Genomic DNA, 13,045 nt, shown 5'->3' with positions numbered 1-13,045 from the left:
TTTCCCGGTACGTGGGCCTCTCACTGTTGTGGCCTCTCCTGTTGCGGAGCACAGGCTCCGGACACGCAGGCTCAGCGGCCATGGCTCACGGGCCCAGCCGCTCCGCGGCATGTGGGATCTTCCCGGACCGGGGCACGAACCCGTGTCCCCTATATTGGCAGGCAGACTCTCAACCACTGCGCCACCAGGGAAGCCCAGCATCTGTGTTCTAACAAACCCTTCCAGGGATTACGATGCCTGCTAAATTTGAACAGCACTGATCTAAACCACACCAAAGAAGTCCTTCTGCAGAATAGATCTCACAGATCTTTTTTAAACTTTTGCTCTTAGCATTCCATAAGAACTTGTTTTTTTGTTAACTGCTAATAGAAAGCATCAATTATATTAGTTAATATCCTACAAAGTTTCACATGACAAATTTCTCACAAACTTGAAGGTATTATGAAAAAGTGTGCTTTTCTTCATGCTTTCCCACCCCTCAACCTCACCCAACTAACAAGTGAGTTTTATATTTCTATTTCTGTAGGCAATTAAGAAGCTCTAAAAAAGTTGTTTTCAATTACAATAGCCTGACTCAATCAGAATTTTGGAGGGTAGATCTAATTTCTTTTTCCCTACTCCCCTGAATATTTGGTGTTTTTAGTTTAACAATTATTTTTATAATTTAAAAAAATGTTCATTTAGGGCAATTCAAAATATACTAAAAAGCAGGTATTACCCATAATCTCATCACACCCAGAATTAATAGCATTTTTAGGCTTATTCAGGAACTTCCTAAAAGTCAAAGCTATATACTGATTTCTTATAAATGTATATATAAACATCCATTTCAAGGCTATTAATCTATTTTTATGTCATGAACTATATCATCTTCATTACTAAAGCTTTACCATTCGCTTTCATATGATTAGACAGAGTCCACTTTCACCTGTTGCCTTTATCAAAGACATTTCAGTCATTCTCACCGATATATTTTTCAAGATAAACTTTTAAATCATGTTTCCATGATATAAAAATTTTTACTGGAATTTCATTGTCTATGCATTAATTAGAAATGAGCTGACATTTTTCACTGCCTTCCCATTTAAGACATGGGACTTCTCCCTTATCCTAGTTTTCCTTTATTCTTTCTTGCATTAGTTTTGTAATTTTATTTTATACAGTCTTGCATGTTTCTTATTAACATTAATCCTAGGCAGTTTATTCACATTATATACATTATATTATTGTGAAAGGGACTTTTTTCTATTATATTTTTAAACTAGTCTTAGTTGATGGTTGGGATACCTCGAGGTTAAGTAGGGTTAACTCACTAGAGAAAATAAACACTTGTGGTATATACCATTTTGCAGGTTTAAGAAACAGATATGGGACTATCATAAAAGTGTCTCTGAAAGGTTGCTTCTCTGCTATATAGTAATTATCTTTATTTATATCTTCACAGAAATAGAAACAACGAATAAATAAATAAGCCTTGTTACAGCAGTAACATAAGAATAAAGGGCAAATAGGAGATACAGGAATGAAACCAGAAAGGAACACCTACAAAAAACAGGCCCTTCGGGGGAAAGGGGGAAGATGGCGGAAGAGTAAGATGCGCAGATCACTTTCCTCCCCACAGATACATCAGAAATACTTTTACACGTGGAACAACTCCTACAGAACACCTACTGAACGCTGGCAGAAGACCTCAGACCTCCCAAAAGGCAAGAAACTCCCCACGTACCTGGGTAGGGCAAAAGAAAAAACTGAGACAAAAGAATAGGGATGAGACCTGCACCAGTGGGAGGGAGCTGTGAAGGAGGAAAGGTGTCCACACGGAAGCCCCTTTGCGGGCGGAGACTGCGGGTGGCAGAGGGGGGAAGCTTCAGAGCCACGAAGGAGAGCGCAGCAACAGGGGTGCGGAGGGTAAAGCGGAGAGATTCCTGTAAGAGGATCGGGGCCGACCAGCACTCACCAGCCCGAGAGGCTTGTATGCTCACCCGCCAGGGCGGGTGGGGGCTGGGAGCTGAGGCTCAGGCTTCAGTTGGATCGCAGGGAGACGACTGGCGTCGAGAACACAGCCTGAAGGGGTTAGTGCACCACGGCTATCCGGGAGGGAGTCCGGGGAAAAGTCTGGACCTGCCAAAGAGGCAAGAGACTTTTTCTTCCCTCTTTGTTTCCTGGTGCGCAGGGAGAGGGGATTAAGAGCACTGCTTAAAGGAGCACCAGAGACCCGCACGAGCCGCGGCTATCAGCGCGGACCCCAGACATGAGCATGAGACACTAAGGCTGCTGCTGCCGCCGCCACCAAGAAGCCTGTGTTCGAGCACAGGTCACTATCCACACCTCCCTTATGAGGAGCCTGTGCAGCCCGCCACTGCCAGGGTCCCGGGATCCAGGGACAACTTCCCCGGGAGAACGCACAACGTGACTCAGGCTGGTGCAACGTCCTGCTGGCCTCTGCAGCCGCAGGCTCGCCCCGCACTCCATGCCCCTCCCTCCCCCCGGCCTGAGTGAGCCAGAGCCCCCGACTCAGCAGCTCCTTTAACCCCGTCCTTTCTGAGCGAAGAACAGATGCCCTCCGGGGACCTACACACAGAGGCGGGGCCTAATCCAAAACTGAGCCCCAGGAGCTGTGCCAACAAAGAAGAGAAAGGGAAATCTCTCCCAGCAGCCTCAGAAGCAGCCGATTAAATCTCTGCAATCAACTTGATGTACCCTGCATCGGTGGAATACCTGAATAGACAACGAATCATCCCAAATTGAGGAGGTGGACTTTGAGAGCAAGATTTATTATTTTTTGCCCTTTTCCTCTTTTTGTGAGTGTGTATGTGTATGCTTCTGTGTGAGATTTTGTCTGTACAGCTTTGTTTCACCATTTGTCCTAGGGTTCTGTCTATCCATTTTTTTTTTGACTTAAAAAAATTTTTTTTCTTAATAATTATTTTTTATTTTAATAACTTTATTTTATCTTACTTTATTTTATTTTATCCTCTTTCTTTCTTATTTTCTTTCCTTCTTTCTTCCTTCCTTCCTCCCTCCTTCCCTCCTTTCTACTTTTGCTCCCTTTTATTCTGAGCCATGTGGATGAAAGGCTCTTGGAGCTGCAGCCAGGAGTCAGTGCTGTGCCTGAGGTGGAAGAGCCAAGTTCAGGTCACTAGTCCACAGAAGACCTCCCAGCTACACGTAATATCAAATGGCGAAAATCTCCCAGAGATCTCCATCTCAACACCAACACCCAGCTTCACTCAACGAACAGCAACCTACATTGCTGGACACCCTCTGCCAAATAAATAGCAAGACAGGAACACAATCCCACCCATTAGCAGAAAGGCTGCCTAAAATCATAATAAGGCCACACACACCCCAAAACACACCACCAGACATGCACCTGCCCACCAGAAAGACAAGATCCAGCCTCATCCACCAGAACACAGGCACTAGTCACCTCTACCAGGAAGTCTACACAACCCACTGAACCAACTTTAGCCACTGGGGACAGACACCAAAAACAACAGGAATGACAAACCTGCAGCCTGCGAAAAGGAGACCCCAAACACAGTAAGGTGAGCAAAATGAGAAGACAGAAAAACACACGGCAGATGAAGGAGCAAGATAAAAACCCACCAGACCTAACAAATGAAGAGGAAATAGGCAGTCTACCTGAAAAAGAATTCAGAAAAATGATAGTAAAGGTGATCCAAAATCTTGGAAACAGAATAGAGAAAATGCAAGAAACATTTAACAAGGACCTAGAAGAACTAAAGAGTAAACAAGTAATGATGAACTACACAATAAGTGAAATTAAAAATACTCTAGAAGGGATCAATAGCAGAATAACTGAGGTAGAAGAACGGATAAATGACCTGGAAGATAAAATAGTGGAAATAACTACTGCATAGCGTAATAAAGAAAAAAGAATCAAAAGAACTAAGACAGTCTCAGAGACCTCTGGGACAACATTAAACGCACCAACATTCAAATTTAGGGGTCCCAGAAGAAGAAGGGAAAAAGAAAGGGACTGAGAAAATATTTGAAGATATTATAGTTGAAAACTTCCCTAATATGGGAAAGGAAATAGTTAATTAAGTCCAAAAAGCACAGAGAGTCCCATACAGGATAAATCCAAGGAGAAACACGCCAAGACACATATTAATCAAACTGTCAAAAATTAAATACAAAGAAAACATATTAAAAGCAGCAAGGGAAAAACAACAAATAACACACAAGGGAATCCCCATAAGGTTAACAGCTGATCTTTCAGCAGAAACTCTGCAAGCCAGAAGGAACTGGCAGGACATACTTAACGTGATGAAGGAGAAAAACCTACAACCAAGATTACTCTACCCAGCAAGGATCTCATTCAGATTTGATGGAGAAATTACAATCTTTAGAGACAAGCAAAAGCTGAGAGAGTTCAGCACCACCAAACCAGCTTTACAACAAATGCTAAAGGAACTTCTCTAGGCAAGAAACACAAGAGAAGGAAAAGACCTACAATAACAAACCCAAAACAATTAAGAAAATGGGAATAGGAACATACATATCGATAATTACCTTAAATGTAAATGGATTAAATGCTCCCACCAAAAGACACAGACTGGCTGAATGGATACGAAAACAAGACCCGTATATATGCTGTCTACAAGAGACCCACTAAAGACCTAGAGACACATACAGACTGAAAGTAAGGGGATGGAAAAAGATATTCCATGCAAATGGAAACCAAAAGAAAGCTGGCATAGCAATTCTCATATCAGACAAAATAGACTTTAAAATAAAGACTATTAGAAGAGACAATGACACTTCATAATGATCAAGGGATCGATCCATGAAGAAGATATAACAATTGTAAATATTTATGCACCCAACATAGGAGCACCTCAATACATAAGGCAAATACTAACAGCCAGTAAAGGGGAAATTGACAGTAACACATTCATAGTAGGGGACTTTAACACCCCACTTTCACCAATAGACAGATCATCCAAAATGAAAATAAATAAGGAAACACAAGCTTTAAATGATACATTAAACAAGATGGACTTGTTTGATGTTTGGTATTTATAGGACATTCCATCCCAGAAAAACAGAATACACATTTTTCTCAAGTGCTCATGGAACATTCTCCAGGATAGATCATATCTTGAGTCACAAATCAAGCCTTGGTAAATTTAAGAAAATTGAAATTGTATCAAGTATCTTTTCTGACCAGAACGCTATGAGACTAGATATCAATTACAGGAAAAGATCTGTAAAAAACATGAACACATGGACGCTAAACAATACATACTTAATTATGAAGTGATCACTGCAGAAATCAAAGAGGAAATCAAAAAATACCTAGAAACAAATGACAATGGAGACATGACGACCCAAAACCTATGGGATGCAGCAAAAGCAGTTCTAAGAGGGAAGTTCATAGCAATACAATCCTACCTTAAGAAACAGGAAACATCTCGAATAAACACCTAACCTTGCACCTAAAGCAATTAGATAAAGAAGAACAAAAACACCCCAAAGTTAGCAGAAGGAAAGAAATCATAAAGGTCAGATCAGAAATAAATGAAAAGGAAATGAAGGAAACGAGAGCAAAGATCAATAAAACTAAAAGATGGTTCCTTGAGAAGGTAAATAAAATTGATAAACCATTAGCCAGACTCATCAAAAAAAAAGGGAGAAGACTGAAATCAATAGAATTAGAAATGAAAAAGGAGAAGTAACAACTGACACTGCAAAAATACAAAGGATCATGAGAGATTAATACAAGCAACTCTATGCCAATAAAATGGACAACCTGGAAGAAAGGGACAAATTCTTAGAAATGCACAACCTGCCGAGACTGAATCAGGAAGAAATAGAAAATATAAACAGACCAATCACAAGCACTGAAATTGAAACTGTGATTAAAAATTTTCCAACAAACAAAAGCCCAGGACCAGATGGCTTCACAGGCGAATTCTATCAAACATTTAGAGAAGAGCTAACACCTATCCTTCTCAAACTCTTCCAAAGTATAGCAGAGGGAGGAACACTCCCAAACTCATTCTACGAGACCACCATCACCCTGACACCAAAACCAGACAAAGATGTCACAAAGAAAGAAAACTACAGGCCAATATACTGATGAACATAGATGCAAAAATCCTCAACAAAATACTAGCAAACAGAATCCAACAGCACATGAAAAGGATCCTACACCATGATTAAGTGGGGTTTATTCCAGGAATGCAAGGATTCTTCAATATATGCAAATCAATCAATGTGATAAACAATATTAAGAAATTGAAGGAGAAAAACCATATGATCATCTGAATAGATGCAGAGAAAGCTTTCAAGAAAATTCAACACCCATTTATGATAAAAATCCTGCAGAAAGTAGGCATAGAGGGAACTTTCCTCAACATAATAAAGGCCATATATGACAAACCCACAGCCAACATCATCCTCAATGGTGAATAACTGAAAGCATTCCCACTAAGATCAGGAAGAAGACAAGGTTGCCCACTCTCACCACTCTTAATCAACATAGTTTTGGAAGTTTTAGCCACAGCAATCAGAGAAGAAAAGGAATCCAAATCGGAAAAGAAGAAGTAAAGCTGTCACTGTTTGCAGATGACATGATACTATACATAGAGAATCCTAAAGATGCTACCAGAAAACTACTAGAGCTAATCAATGAATTTGGTAAAGTAGCAGGATACAAAATTAATGCACAGAAATCTCTGGCATTCCTATACACTAATGATGAAAAATCTGAAAGTGAAATCAAGAAAACACTCCCATTTACCATTGCAACAAAAAGAATACAATATCTAGGAATAAATCTACCTAAGGAGACAAAAGACCTGTATGCAGAAAATTATAAGACACTGATGAAAGAAATTAAAGATGATATAACTAGATGGAGAGACATACCATGTTCTTGGATTGGAAGAATCAACATTGTGAAAATGACTCTACTACCCAAAGCAATCTACAGATTCAATGCAATCCCTATCAAACTATCACTGGCATTTTTCACAGAACTAGAACAAAAAATTTCACAATTTGTATGGAAACACAAAGGACTCCGAATAGCTAAAGCAATCTTGAGAACGAAAAATGGAGCTGGAGGAATCAGGCTCCCTGACCTCAGATTATACTACAAAGCTACAGTAATCAAGACAGTATGGTACTGGCACAAAAACAGAAAGATAGATCAATGGATCAGGATAGAAAGTCCAGAGATAAACCCACGCACATATGGTCACCTTATCTTTGATAAAGGAGGCAGGAATGTATAGTGGAGAAAGGACAGCCTCTTCAATAAGTGGTGCTGGGAAAACTGGACAGGTACATGTAAAAGTATGAGATTAGAACACTCCCTAACACCATAGACAAAAATAAGCTCAAAATGGATTAAAGACCTAAATGTAAGGCCAGAAACTATCAGACTCTTAGAGGAAAACATAGGCAGAACACTATGACATAAATCACAGCAAGATCCTTTTTGACTCACCTCCTCGAGAAATGGAAATAAAAACAAAAATAAACAATGGGACCTAATGAAACTTAGAAGCTTTTGCACAGCAAAGGAAACCATAAACAAGACCAAAAGACAACCCTCAGAATGAGAGAAAATATTTGCAAATGAAGCAACTGACAAAGGATTAATCTCCAAAATTTACAGAAAACGCTTGCTGACCCCTGCCTGAATAATGGTGTCTTTTACATGTCCTTAATGAAGCAGAAGTATAAACTAGTTACCTTATATGTACAGATAGTCAACTTCCTCTTCCTGGTTTCAGTATTTCTCTGCAGCAATGTATTACACATCTGGAAAACCTGCTGCATGACAGCATCTTGTCTCAGGTCATCGCGGCCCTTCAGAATAATCAAAACACAAATAACTAAGTGTAGTTCATTTTCTTTATTATAAAATCACACGAAGAGTCATCCGAGGACAGCCAAAGGGAACTTAGAAATCAATCCGAGGATTGTGCTCCTCATAATAGTCTCTTAAATAATTAAGACCTAATACTATTCTTTCATTTAGAATAAGCTATACCACTGGGTAGGCAGACCAATTTAGAAATAAGAAGTTTCCCCCCACTTGCTGCTTTTGTAATTAAAATAATTGGAATCCCTCCACTTGAGGGCACACTGTAAAATACAAGTGTAGAAGAGCACTGTTGTTCCTCTACTACTTCCCAGCAAGGCCCAAAGAGCTTAAGAGCAGAGTAAGGGAGGAATGCTGTTGCTTTCTGATACATTTAATAGCACTTAGCACAGTGCCAGACTCAGGATATTGAGGCAAGGGCCTTCAACTTGAACTATTCAAAAAAATAAGCTACACTCACCAGAAATCTTTTTTCCCATAACAAGCAGGTTGATTGTTAATCTCATCATGTCTGTACATGTTAAAAGTATTCTTTTACTTCAACCAACTATTATAATAAGGCTGGTCTTTCAGAGAGACAAAAAAATGAGGAAAAGCATTCTGCTTCTAGAAAACAATATATTTCTAGTTTATGTTTTCCTTATTCAGAATAAAAATAAAGACCCAGGGCTTCCCTGGTGGTGCAGTGGTTGAGAGTCCGCCTGCCGATGCAGGGGACATGGGTTCGTGCCCCGGTCCGGGAGGATCCCACGTGCCTCGGAGTGGCTGGACCCGTGGGCCATGGCCACTGGGCCTGCGCGTCCGGAGCCTGTGCTCCACAATGGAAGGGGCTGCAGCGGTGAGAGGCCCGCGTACCGCAAAAAACAATAAAAAAATAAAGACCCAAAGTAGGAAGAAAATATCAACTAAAGTTTTCTATTTGACTTTTTTCATTAACAACAAAAGGAAAATCTCACCTTGACAAGCTGTCTCCTTTCCTTGCCATCAGAACCCAAACAATCTATTATTTTTGGTAAATTTAAACCTCCTGCTAAACGAAATTCTGCTTTAAATGACTGTATAGTCACCAGATTTCCATATTCCCCTGTGGGGTCCACCTAATAAAATGTATAAATATGACAATAGCTCAGATACACAATTTGCATTTAAAGAAAAATGAATTATAAATGACAATTTTAATATTAAACAGAGGAATGAATGACAATGTGCTGTTGGTTAAGAACTGAAGTGGTAACTTTATAAATGAAAGAAAGAAGATCTGACATTGGAAAGGCTTTAAAAACTGACATAGATAAAATTTACCTCCCTAAACATCTCTTAATAAAAGTAGGGCATACAAAGTTAGAATAGTGTTACTGAAAAACTACTGAAAAACCCTGGTTCAGGTCTTGCCACTGACCTGTATATGTTAAGTCATCTGTATAAATTAAGTCATCTCCTCACAAAAACAAGGTAAATTTTAGAAAAATATGGAGAGGAGTTTTCTTGGTTGTAATTGCTAAATCTGGCATTTTCAGGAAATATTCAGCTAAATAATTTGCTGATAGGTTAATCCACATGATGAAGCTACATTGCAAATCAAACAACTACAGATATTAAACACTAAACTACAAACTCAAAGGAGAGATTTTACAATGTAGTTAAAATGATCATTTTCTAAACTGTAACCTTTATCATTACATATATCCCTGGCAACACCGTACTTCTAACAATAAAAGACCATCAGGACATAGCTGAAAGTGTCATGTACATTATAGTCAATTTAATATTGTAATACATATTGTATTATTTAATACCGTAATACATCACAGTCAATACATTCTAATGCATACAGAATTTTAAAAACCAGTATAAAACAATTAGGGACTTTCTTGCTCAGTTAAAACTTAATTTTGGCATAAACACATGAAATCTTTCCTTCTTCTGGCCAATAAAAATAAGTCTATAGACTTCTTCATAAGAAAGATGAAAGCTGTAAAAATGAAGGCAAAAGAAAAGAAAGCAGGAGAGGACTTTATATATTTTAATTCTTGGGCAAAGGGAATCCAATAAAGAAAAAAAACTATAGGCTGAGGACTCCCCTGTGGTCCAGTGGCTGAGAATCCACCTTCCAATGCAGGGGATGTGGGTTCGATCCTTGATTGGGGAACTAAGATCCCACATGCCATGGGGCAACTAAGCCCGCACACTCTAGAGTCTGCGTGCCACAACTAGAGAGCCTGTGCACCGGGACTAGAGAGAAGCCCACACTCCGCAATTAAGAGCCTGCGTGCCACAAAGAAAGATCCCGCATGCCACAACTAAGACCTGATGCAACCAAATAAATAAATATTAAAAATAAAACAAACTATAGGTTGAAACAAGTGAAACTGCCAATATTTAACCAATTTTGACCTACAAAAAAAGGCTATTTCAAATGGTTTAACCTACTAAAGAGTAATTTAGCTTAATTAAAAAATCAGGGGCTTCCCTGGTGGCACAGTGGTTGAGGGTCTGCCTGCCAATGCAGGGGACACGGGTTCGAGCCCTGGTCTGGGAGGATCCCACGTGCCGCGGAGCAACTAGGCCCGTCAGCCACAATTACTGAGCCTGCGCGTCTGGAGCCTGTGCTCCGCAACAAGAGAGGCCGCGATAGTGAGAGGCCCGCGCACCGCGATGAAGAGTGGCCCCCACTTGCCGCAACTAGAGAAAGCCCTCGCACAGAAACGAAGACCCAACACAGTCAAAAAATAAATAAATTATTTAATTAAAAAATAATCAAAACAGTTAATGGTAGATTACCTTAATTTCCATAGTAGGAACAACAACATCTTCTAAATTTTTAAGTTTGATAATGGGCTGGTCTGCCGGAATACTTATGCCTTCTGTATTTAAAATAAAGAGGTTTCAGTGACAACTGCAAATTGAGGAATAGTACTGAAGGTAAAGCAGGAGAATTCAGCAGGTACCATAAACCCAAACTGTGGCTAATCTGTGGTTCAGGCCCTGATTTAGAAATGAAGACCAAGGGCTCAGGACACAATGCCACTCAGGGTCAGGGCATAACAATGGTTAACATGGCTTACAAATGAATTTGCAGGTTACCTGGCGCTGGTAACTAGACCAGATTTACCTGAGGGGTCAAATCGAGCAACTTAAGATAATTATATACAGTGTAAATAGCACATAGATAATGTACTCCTGTCATATTACTATTAAATCTGACTAAAGGACATGACAATAGTCTTTGTTTGCTTAGAGAGGAACACTATGAGAAGCCTCATTCTTATTTTAAAATAATACAAATTTAAATGTGAAGATATGATTCTGAACAGAAAAAAGAATACAATTATTAAAGTATGGGGAGAGAGATACAAATAACCAAATATTATAGCAGCTTATAATTATTTAAATAGACACAGCAAGAAGAATAATGGAGAAAATGATAAGGTCTTCCCATTTTTAAGTCCTAGAGTGCAGTCACCTATTATCAGTTCCACAAAAAGATATTAAGTAAAAAAGTGACTGGAGGGGTGTTGAAGCTATTATACAAAAATTAAGTTTTGAATCATGTGTAAGTTGTAATCATCAGGACATTCACATCTATAATTAATGTGTGTGAGTTGAACAGATTTACATTATTAAGCTCTATAATTAATACATCCCTACAGAGAATAACACAGCAAGAAGGCAACACTCATTCTTTCAAACTGCATACTTCTCTGAGCCTTCCACTGAGTGGCATCTAAATTTGCTAGTATAATGTAAGCATCACAAAGTGCCTCAACACTTCTGACCATCTGAGGTCTCCTGCTTCTCATAGTACGTATTATTTTGTTTGCAGCCTCGGTTCGATCCTATTAATAAAAAACAAACAAAAAATATTACATAAGCAAATACCCAAGACTTAAACTTTTCAGAGTTATAATAACAAAAGGAAAAGTAATTTATGCACAAAGCTAGACAATGGAAGGACTATAATCCCTCAGAGACCAAGTCATCTTATTATGAATGAAATACATCAAAGATATAATAATCTCAAGAGTAAATGACTTGGGTGCCTTGTAAAATTTATTTTTTCTTTGCTCATTGCTCCGAGGAAAAAAGGTAAAAATACTTTTGGTATTTCTTATGCTTTGAGAAATATTCAGGAGTTTTCAACCAATTTTAGGTAGCATCACAATAACAAAGGATTTACAATCTGAATACTGTCAAGAACACACACTCCTAGAATTCCTGAGACTTAAGAAAGGAATATTTTGGGAAAAAATGAATATTACAATTCAAAAAGGTATGCATGTTCAATCCAGATACCTCATCAAGCTGAGAGCTTTGTTTAGGTGCATTTTTAGTTATTCTACTCCTTCTTGCTGCCTCTGGTTTGGTCAAAAATTCATCTTTGTTTGCATTTGCTAAAGCCAGTATAATAAACAAAGTATGATGAGGGTGATCCATTGAAATTCTAGAGATGAGCTGTCATAAAATTAAGAACTGTTAGTTTTATGGAAACCAAAAAAAAAGAAAATCCATAACCTTTTAAATTTTGCTTAACATTAAGATATGTGTTACTGTACTAGATGCTGCCGTGGGTGGACTGTGTGAGTATGGGTATGTATGAGAGAGAGAGAGACAGAAGTACATGAGGAATAAGAAAGAGAAAGAAATTGAGTAACTTATGTGGAGCATGAGAGGAGACAAAAGGGAATCTTTATTCTTGCCCTCATATATATATATATATATATATATATATATATATATATATATATATATATATATATAGCATAATAAATATGAGTGACTAAACTTTTTTTGTATTGCCACTTCCTGGAGTGGAACAGTAGTATATAATAATATAAAAGAAAAGCAACTGTGGTTTGATTTTCAGGTTTACTTACATTATTGAGGACTTCATGAAATCCTAGGCCTCCCATCATCTTAGTCCCCATTCTAGCAGCCAATTGGTACATAAGAGGCAAAAATTTATATGATGGAATCTTCATTCCATCTCTCTACCATTAAAAAGAACACAAAATTAAAAAAACAATGCATGTCAAATAGTCTCACAACTAAGCAAATAAATTATTCTAAGAAAATGCTCCTCTACTAGTATAATCATCTAGCAGATATTAAATAAAATTTCACTAATCACATATTTTTACTTATCATTTATCTTAAAGTCTAGATTGATTCACTGGTCAGTCA

At 38.4% G+C, this 13,045-nt stretch overlaps 1 protein-coding gene across 2 annotated transcripts in view; it reads right to left on the bottom strand.

Annotated features, from left to right (window-relative positions):
• The window catches only part of ATM (ATM serine/threonine kinase), a 140,551-nt gene that overhangs the window by 22,219 nt on the left and 105,287 nt on the right, over positions 1 to 13,045 (bottom strand). For both annotated transcript variants that reach the window (XM_049714066.1, XM_049714065.1), the window contains 6 exons: positions 12,739 to 12,848; positions 12,158 to 12,316; positions 11,562 to 11,700; positions 10,646 to 10,728; positions 8,821 to 8,961; positions 7,732 to 7,848 (listed from right to left, as the gene is read on the bottom strand). In XM_049714066.1, coding sequence (XP_049570023.1) covers positions 7,732 to 7,848; positions 8,821 to 8,961; positions 10,646 to 10,728; positions 11,562 to 11,700; positions 12,158 to 12,316; positions 12,739 to 12,848 — 749 coding nt within the window. The remainder of the gene's footprint in view (positions 1 to 7,731; positions 7,849 to 8,820; positions 8,962 to 10,645; positions 10,729 to 11,561; positions 11,701 to 12,157; positions 12,317 to 12,738; positions 12,849 to 13,045) is intronic.

Source organism: Orcinus orca, chromosome 8 (assembly GCF_937001465.1).
Source record: "Orcinus orca chromosome 8, mOrcOrc1.1, whole genome shotgun sequence".
NCBI lineage: Eukaryota > Metazoa > Chordata > Mammalia > Artiodactyla > Delphinidae > Orcinus > Orcinus orca.
This window is presented reverse-complemented; position numbering and strand designations above follow the sequence as displayed.